Source organism: Gordionus sp. m RMFG-2023, chromosome 1, assembly GCF_954871325.1.
Source record: "Gordionus sp. m RMFG-2023 chromosome 1, tfGorSpeb1-WG-v2, whole genome shotgun sequence".
Taxonomy (NCBI): domain Eukaryota; kingdom Metazoa; phylum Nematomorpha; class Gordioida; order Chordodea; family Parachordodidae; genus Gordionus; species Gordionus sp. m RMFG-2023.
In genome coordinates this window covers 79,128,611-79,138,407 of record NC_088775.1, presented here as the reverse complement: position 1 = coordinate 79,138,407, position 9,797 = coordinate 79,128,611, and the positions used below count along the sequence as shown (strand labels likewise).

At 26.8% G+C, this 9,797-nt stretch overlaps 1 protein-coding gene across 5 annotated transcripts; it reads left to right on the top strand.

The window, feature by feature from the left end:
• The first annotated feature begins 991 nt into the window (after positions 1-991).
• LOC135931589 (N-acetylglucosaminyl-phosphatidylinositol de-N-acetylase-like) lies at positions 992-8,117 on the top strand. Of its 5 annotated transcripts, XR_010573092.1 has the most exons (4): positions 992-1,312; positions 1,355-1,652; positions 6,609-6,666; positions 6,708-6,780. XR_010573092.1 is itself a non-coding variant. In XM_065468821.1 (3 exons), the coding sequence occupies exons 1-2, from the start codon at positions 998-1,000 to the stop codon at positions 1,634-1,636; spliced, it is 597 nt and encodes a 198-aa protein (XP_065324893.1). In that variant the 5' UTR covers positions 992-997; the 3' UTR covers positions 1,637-1,652; positions 7,022-7,127. The 5 variants fall into 5 exon arrangements, 4 of the variants coding, with proteins under 4 accessions (XP_065324893.1, XP_065324891.1, XP_065324890.1 ...); XM_065468821.1 differs by lacking the exons at positions 6,609-6,666; positions 6,708-6,780 and adding an exon at positions 7,022-7,127; XM_065468819.1 differs by lacking the exon at positions 6,609-6,666 and having other exon boundaries at positions 6,708-6,832.
• Positions 8,118-9,797: the final 1,680 nt, after the last annotated feature.

Here is a 9,797-nt window from a genome sequence, read left to right as displayed (position 1 = left end):
ATTAAAAACCATTCATTTATTTGGATTATAGTTTTATAATACTTTTCTACTGATCTTACACTAATGTTTTGACGATGAGCTTGCCTTGCTGCAAATCGAGTGAGACAAATATTATACACGTATATCTCTCCTTTTGACTCAACGATAACATATAAAATTGAAATTCTTCATCAACATTAGCCCTAATTTCCTTGAGTTCTAATAAAATGCTCTCCGCTATTCTCATCTTATTAATCAAGTCAATGTCATGTTTTTGAAAAGTATTACATAAAATAGTTGTATAATTAAATAATACATTCTAATGAGAAAAAAAAATTGAAATAAGTATTGAATCCAATAATTTTCTTCCTTCTGAGGAAATATTTCTTCCCATTGTGATATTTCAGTAATAGCATTAATAATCGGTTCTTCTAACTCCATAAAAGCTGTTACTACTTGATGGCGGAGACTCCATCTCGTTGGACAAGCTACACTTTCTTTCTCCCTGTTGTACAAGGAGTTTCAGAAAAATTATTATTTGATAGAAATATGAAAATGGTATAAATATTACGCCACTAGAAATTTGAAAATAATAGGTAAATATTACGCCACTAGAAATTTGAAAATAATAGGTAAATATTACGCCAATGAAAACTTGAAATCGAAATTAATTGATAAATAACTTAATAGATGAATATGATAAATAAATGTAATTAAATATATATTTAATATGAGATAGGAATAAATATTAACAAATATAAATTAATATAAACAAACATTAATATTTTTGAAAAATATATCCGGCATATGCATTTTTTGGCTTGGGGGGGGGGGGGGGTTGCCCCCCCCCCCGATGCATACGCCAATGTTTGAAACAGAATATAATAATAAAAATCACTATATTTTTAAATTTAAAAATGGGGCTAGTTCCAAAAAATTTGACATCTATTAAATTAATGAGTGATTCGAATAGCAGATGGCTATCTATATTTTATATTAGCCTTAGTTATACGACCAGATGTCAGATTTAATTACACAGTTGCAAGATGCTCTAAATGAATTAGCCGAAACATTTTGTAATGCTATAGGAGTCATCCAACAACAAACTGGCCCATCTCAATTAAAGGAAAAATATTGTGAAATCCATGGATTAGATAAAAATTCTGAATTATCCACATCAATTCTTGATAATTTTGCACATTCTAATATACAATCAGCTGAGCTATCTTATAAAAATTATGCTAACACTTTAACTGAAAATAAACTCGTGAAAGGTATTTTAAATATAGAAAATCAACCTGCCCAACAATATACAATAGTTGATAATACAGGAGTAAATATTATAATTTAAACTTTTATTTATTTTACAATATAGGATGATAAAAATAATGAACCAGAAGATAAAAACAACATATTGTTATTTTCAAAGCTTATAGCTAAAAATGTAAAAGATATTTCACTGCTAATTGGGGCCCTTCCACCAGATAATGTCAATGACAACAAAGCAATTGATACTACATACAATCTGAAAGATTTTCAAGAATTACAAAATGAAAATGATAAAGCTGCTATTGACTTAAGACTAACCCTACAACAAGCTGAGGAATTATTGTCTGAACTTCAAAAAACTTTATTATGCACCTATAATGAAAACTAGACTATTGCAATGATTGGTAGGTTACCTATTAAGATGAACTTTGATATAACAATATTAATACATATTATTTTACTACCTTTTTATTCTAACTCTTAATTTTGCATACAATTTTTTAAACATAAAAATATATATTCTGCACTTTCTCCAAAAATGAATAAGTTAGTAGTTATAAACATTAAAAAAAAAATTTAAAGGGCACTTATAAATAAATATTGTGAAAATTAATATCAAAACTTTCTAACCCAGACCAAGCTATAAAATAGTAATATTTTTGCATTAATTGCATAATTTTGATGTTGAGTGGAATCACAAATATTTCAAATAGTAAGTGGCATACACAAGAGATAGGTTTTGGGGTAAACCTCCCCTGTCCCCATGATAAATATGATATAATACTTTTTATTGATGATGTCGACAAAAATTTGCTTTGGTTTCTTTTAAGTTGATAAAACTCCCTCCTTTATTTCATATTTAGATGAAATAATATCAGAAATTTCTTCTTTTTTAAAAAAATTGTGACCTAAACAATTAATTGTAAATTAACAATACAATATTATAGAGAGTTTAATTTTTAAATAGAAAAAATTAACAAATTATATAAAAAAATGGAAAAGATTTGTATGATATTGATATTTGGCCTTTTCTATTTTTAATTTATAGCAGGGATCCAAACCGAAACAAATATTGGTTCAGGTTCAGATAAAAATAACGATTCAGGTTCGGTTTGTAAAAAATAAATATATCAATTTGGTTCAAACCTCTAAAAACCAGTTTGAACATTTTTGTATTCAAATCTACATTCGAATTATGTAGGTATATTTTTTTATTTCATCATTAAAATAAAAAACTACATAAAACCTTCATTTTTATTAATTGCAGATTATAATATAATATTTAAATTATAAATCATCCAAATAAATATCAATGAATAATTTTAATATGAACAATATTTAACTTTATTTACTTAAATTTTTTTAGGCCTAACAAATAATATATTATCAAGATTTGTTTTCACTCAAATTACATCTATTAAGATATAGTATAAATTTAATTGTTGAAAAACATCTTTCAACACTAACTTGGGCAACTGGCACTGCCAGTATGATATCAAACAATTTACATAATTCTGGGCATCGATTAATCTGATTTCTCTAATAGTTTAAAATATTTATAGTTTTATTTAACCTAGGTTCTTTAGAGAAATTACCTATAATATTTATTTCTTTGATTATATATTACCAAATACTTAAGGCTTATATTCTGTAACATTAGATTAAATATTTTGAGAATTAATTTTAATTTTACCCACGGCTTCTAATAAGGATCAAGAATTTTTTTTTAAACCGCTATCATCGATTAATTTGAATGGTCTGCCATTAAAAGTTACCAACTCAGTACAATCATCGATTATTTTTTTATTTAGTTTTACAGATATTGTTTGTTTTTTTAATGCTTCTTCTATCGTCTGTTGGCTTGATGACATCTTAAACTTTTTTTTTATTAGGCTTTTGTTGTGATATTTTGTTAATTTTATCAAATTCTAGATGGTGATTTTTTTTGTGATGCTCAAGATATATGATGGCCTTTCATATTTATTTAACAATCAGTGATATTACATTTTGATGTGTCATTTATATTACTATATGTAAATAATTTATATATTGGATTTAATTTTCTCTAGGCATTATAATTTATAAGCTTAAAAATATTTAAAAATGCTATAAAATAGAAATATACTAGAGTTTATAAAAATTATGAATGATATCAATCAAATGTGAGTGATTAAAATCTTTAAAACAATTTGAATATTATTAAATTTTTTACAATATACTAGTAATATTTACACATTATTTTATAGGCATAAAATCATGAGGCTTGAACCGGTTCTAGCGGTTCGGTTCAGGCTCGGCTAGAAATTATTTTAGTATTTTAGGTTCGATAAAAATTACAGGTTTTTAGCGGTTTAACGGTTCAGGTTCGGTTTGGATCCCTGATTTATAGTGTACTGAGTATTACTTTACAAAACAATTGCTCATCCTAAGTATGTAAGGAAAATCATCATTATCGTTTTCAATTTTAGTTACCATAACCATTCCATCATATTTTTAAGTGATCTTTTTCAAAGATACCACAATTAAAACTACTCTCTTATGCTAAAATGATAAAAGTATCAAAGCTACGGCCAGATTCTTATTTTGCTAATATCTTTTTATTTATACAGTTTATCAAATGGATTGAAGCATTAGACAAAAAAATATATACTAGTTAAGTATTACATGTTAACCTAAATTTTAGAATTAGTACTATCAAAAGTTTTCAAATCATGCTTAAGACTGTCTTAATTTAAGATTCAGATTCATGTCAAATTTTTGAAAATTACAACTCCATTCAAAATATAAGATTTTATGTTTATATATGTTAAATAAACTTAAAATAACAAGTTATCTATATAGTTAAAAAATATTTTGAATTGACTAAAAGGAAAGTTTATTGTTTTTCACATAATCGATTGACATTTTAATCTTTATCATTTATTAATGGTTTCTATTGTCCGGAAAACTGATTTATAAATTAGTAAGTATTCATCATAATGGGGGTGCTCAGATTTTCAATGCCTCTATAATTTTCATTATAAAATGATGCTTAGCATAACAATTTTTTCTTACTTTTCCCTTAAAGCGTTTTTCTCAAAACTTTACCAAAAGGGTTGAAGCACTAGTATTGATATATATGTTTAATAGTTAATGCTACTTTTGACTGAGTTCATGCTTAAGTATGATATCGTAGTTTTTATTTGGCCTATAATTCGGTTACCATTTTGTGGTTGGTGAAGTTTATTCTAGAATTTGTATATAAGGTATAATTAACCAAAACCAGATATTTATAACTTCTATATTCTATAGGGCAATGCCGATTCACAAATTTTTCGCCGATACTTTATTGCTAAAAACCCAATCAAATACGTATCCGATATTTATATTGATTTATTTATCATCTATTTTTGAACCAATGTCATAAAAATTTCGATATTTTTTTTCTTTTGTAGAAAAAAACAACCAACTTTCACTATTGATTAAGTATATCTTGTTATTTTGCTCTCCAAAAGTTATTAATCTCATTTTACAATGTTTATGTGTGAATGCATAGTGTTGTTTTACAGTTCCATTTGGCTGATTTATAAAAAGGGCTTAAATCAAGATTGCCAAAATGTTAATCTTAAGCCTCTAAATTTCGCTAATAGAAGTTCAAACCTTTCTACTCTCTGTGGGCAAAATCTTTAGTTAACCGTTTTTAATTATTAAATCGTGCCATTTAACAAGACTAGCTGAATATGACTCGTTATATATTTTAAAATCCTTTTCTTTTGCACATAATATAACAAATAGTGTAAAATTTTTAACAATTTTTTTAAAACATTACAATTCTAAAATTATAAATATTATACAACAACAAAATAACCAAAAACAATAAAAGATATCGGATCGGTTTTTTAAAAAATATCTGCGCGATCGGATTTATTTTTGAAAACGGTAAATATCGCTGCTCATCTCATTCAATATTATATATCGGCCCAGCCCTAATATTCTCAATTCTGGCATGATGCGAATTCTTGCAATTTCATATTACTTGAATAATTTTTTCACCTTTGAATAATTTACCAAATTAACGCAATAAAATATACTGATTTAACCACTACTTAATTTGGTATAAGTTTTAGAATTAACTCTTATTTAAGAGTTTGACTTAGTGTTGTTAAAAGGCTTGATTTGAGCCGATTTTTAAAAACGGCTAACTCAATATTTTAGCTAGAAAAATATTGCCTCATTTAACAACACTAGTTTGACTCATCTTAGACTTAATACTGAGGTCATAGTTTCCATTTTGCTTAATTTAATACTACCTGCGGCTGTGTTTCCCAAATATCTTTTTGTCAATTTGGTCATCAAAGTCATTTAATTCATATTATCCACATTTATGTTCGATTTTTGTAATAATTTACTATACCACTAATTTAAAAAAAAAATTAATTGTATTTTAATCTATTTGTACTTTTTATTAAGAGTTTAACATTTTCTCAAAAATAAAAAATCCTTAAAGATTTTGATCCGAAAGATATTTTTTAAAGAAGATTTATAAGAGAAGCTTTTGATCAAATTTCACCTTAAATTTTAAATTTTTTTTTGTAAAAAAATCTTTTATAAGTGAATCTTTCATATTCAAAAAAAAACTAATAATTTATTATTCGAAATGAATCCAATTTTTTTTAGGCCTAGTTTACTGATAATTTTTTTTTGCATAGAAATTATTAATTATTTCTGATATTGGAATCAATTTAAATATTGATTACTAAATCGGTTTTGTATCAGCGCAGCCCTACAAAATGATAGTTTATATTTTACTATTTGACTAAAAAAAAATGTTTTATCAAATAACAAATTTGTTGCTTCATCACTGATAATTTACACCTCTGTTATTATCACAGCACTTATAAATTAATCGCTTCTGAATTATCAAATTTTTTTTAAAATTTTGTGTCTAAATATTTGACAAAAACATAATTAAATATTAAAAAAAATATTCAAGTTCATCTATAATTTATTAATCATTAAAAATGTAAGTTTTTATTCTAATCTTAAATAGCATGTCTTTCAAATATGATTGCTACTTTTAATATAAAAATTCACCACACTTGGCTATATGTACTCAATTTATTATTTTTACTTTGAAAATGTGGTATATCTGGTAGCCTATTTTTAATGCATAAAAGTCTTGGAATAATTGTTTTTTTAAAATAAATTATAGGAAACTTAAAAAAGGAGAATTATTATAGCTAGTGAATTGATAATTAGCTGAGTCAAGCCAAACACCTTTGGATTAACATGAAGATCAGTGATCGGCAAAAAATAGCTGATTATTACGATACCTGCTTTTCATGTGTATCTGATACCGATTTTTTGTTTTTTCATTATAGTTCCAAGGTTGCATGAATTATGTGTCGGCTGCCGAATTCCAGATATCGTGCATCCCCAGTATATTTGACTATCTAATATTATTTTAACATTTATTTTAGGTAAGTGGGCTGTCTGTTTTTATGCAACGACAGTTGTTTTGATTTTCTACATTTTGATAACCTTACACATTTATCACCAATATCATGATAATTATCTCAATACGATTTTCACTCCAGACTTATATCAACAAATAAATAGTCGTAATCATGGTTACAATTTACTAATCCCACACCCATCCTCTAGCATTTTATTTATCATAGCCCATCCAGATGACGAGGTTCTTTTTTTCGCTCCCACTCTTCGCTATTTAAAAAACACTTATGAACATCTCAAAAAAATGCCCCTCTTTAATCAAACTTTTTTTCAATTTCAGGGCTACGACAACTATAATATTTATATATTATGCTTGACATCTGGAGATTATTATGGGCTGGGTGAAATCCGAAAACAAGAATTGATTGCCAGTTGTCAAACCTTAGGTATTCCTTCTTCTCGCATCGTTATCCTAAATTTCGCGGATGATCCAAATGTGAGATACGATTCATGGCATCTATATAATACTCTACAAAACTACACCGATCAGTTTTTTACTAATAATTTTCATCAACGACAAATAAACGAAACTTATTCGCAATACATTTTTACGTTCGATAACTATGGAGTGAGTGGTCATTTAAATCATAAATCGATATTCTCAGGTTTGCGTCATTTTACCGAACCCCACAACTTTTACAATAAATCTCGAATGCTTTTCGAGATCTATACGTTACAATCGATCAATATAATTCGTAAATATTTGTCAATATTCGACCTTCCGATCTCGTATTATAGCTCAAGGGATTCAAAAAATTTAATAATCATATCTGATCTCGAACAATACACTTTGTCGGTCCGTTCCTTTTTAAATCATGTGACTCAATTGCGGTGGTTTCGATATCTGTACATAGTCTTTTCTCGATATATGTGTATTAATATTTGGAGCAATTATAATACGTCGATTAATCATCGGCACAAACATAAACAATTTCTTTTTTTTAATTATACATACGAGTCAAATGTAGAATTATAACAATATCTAGTAAAAAAATGAAATGTGATAAAATTAACATTTACAAGTTATTGGTATGAGATCTTAATGCCTTTCACTAAGTTGCATTATTCAAAATAAATACCAGTTTTATGAAAAATAACTGAGTCATCGGCATGATATAGAGGGTCATGCGAAGGTTAAACGGTCTGGGATGACAATGAATTCAGCCACCCCCTCCCCCTCCAAAGAATTATAGTAATTTACCTAAGCTTAAAAACATTATAAAATAACTAACTTTCTCATTTTTAAAATGGGTCTCATAAATAACCCAAATTTTTTTCTGAGGAGAAAGAGGGATTCTTTGTTAAAACGGAATTTGCAATTCTAAAAACTTGTTTAATACTAGCTGAAGATGGAATTGCCGCATTGTTAAATTTAATGAAAAATAATTTTAAAATATTGATTTTTTTTAATAAACAATACCCTCTTATAATTTGTCTACAAATTCATCGTCATAAAAATTCGAGATTTGAGAATGGGTATTTTTCCCTGACTCCTTTTCAATCCTAGGTTTTTCTGCCGATTTCTTTAAAAAATTTGTTTTTTATTGCTTTGTTTTATGGAAGCTTTATCCAAGACCATTCAAGTTTGATATCAAATAGATTCATTTGTAAAATAACCATTTCAGATTAGAGTTGAAGTAGACACTTGTCAGAAGTGAAAGCGTACATCTACTGGAAACAGCTGGCAGATTATTTTAAATTTAAAGAGGTAAAATAGAAATTTAAACTTTTTAAATTGAATGAATATAAAAAATGAACGTGTTTGTCAAAGATAAAGTGATTGCGTTCACGTAAAATTTGTCTAGAATAAATTCTTCAAAAAAATGAATTTTATTCATGAACCTGTTTAATTTGAACACATTTGTTTACAAAAATAATTAATATTCAATTGCCTATTTCTGTGTACTTCTAGAGCTAGCATGTCCTTTCTGACAATATTAAAGCACGGCTTGCGCCAAGGTTAAAATTTTAATTGTATGCATACATATGTGTCTCAGTCTACTTAATTAATAGCAACATGCCTACCATATCACGCGCTTAAAAAGTAATAAATATAAAAAGTTTGGCAATTATATTTTCCCTAATTGCAAAATCTACTAACGAAGAATTTGAATCAATATTAGTTCAATTTTATAATAAAATTAAATCGTAAATGCCTTGACCCCAATAATTTTTCCATATGTAGAAAATTATTTTAAATACAATTATTGTTCGTTTTTAGGGGCCTATTAGAGTTTTTTTCATAATTTTCTTTGTTTTTGTTTGTTTTCTATTATCATTAAATGGCATCTGAAATGGGACTCGTCGAAAATTTTTTTTAAAACAATATTATATATTATAAAAAAATTAATTCGACAAATTATTATCTTTTGTTTGGAAATAAATTTTAAAAAAAATTGCTGTTAACATTACCCCCCCCCCCCAAACCGCTTTGAAAAAACGTTCTCTCTGGAAGTGGCCTTATTTGGAAAAAATAATTGATATATAATTTTCAATGAATTTATTTAAAAAATATATTAAACTGTATGAATTCTTACCGTTTCCATGGGTATTTATTTTAACGTCAACTCCCTTCCCCTTGACCATCATTCCCAGGTGAATAATGAATACATATGTAATCTTTATATTTGGTATTAAATTATTAAAAATTGTTAGATATTAAATTTTTTTATATTAACAAAACCGTAGCATGCCGAAATGGTATATTTCTCACTTGCCAAAAATTAAACCCATGCCATAGAAAATTTTTTAGAGCCTCGGGGCCCGGAATATAAATATAAAACCCGGGCTAGCCGAAAAATAATTTTTCTAAAATAATTAGGGTTTCACCAAAAAAAATTTCTTTTTGCATACCCAAATGTGAGGAAATAGTTTTCCAAAACGAAAAAATTTTCCTTACTTTTATGACTGCATATGGATACTTAAACACTGTTACAAATCCGAACTTGCTCAGGGGCTTAATGTTATTTGGGAGAGCGTAACAGGAATCAAGATAAATAAAATCTATAATAATAATTTAATTAATAATCACTCACTATTCAACGAACCTAAAATAA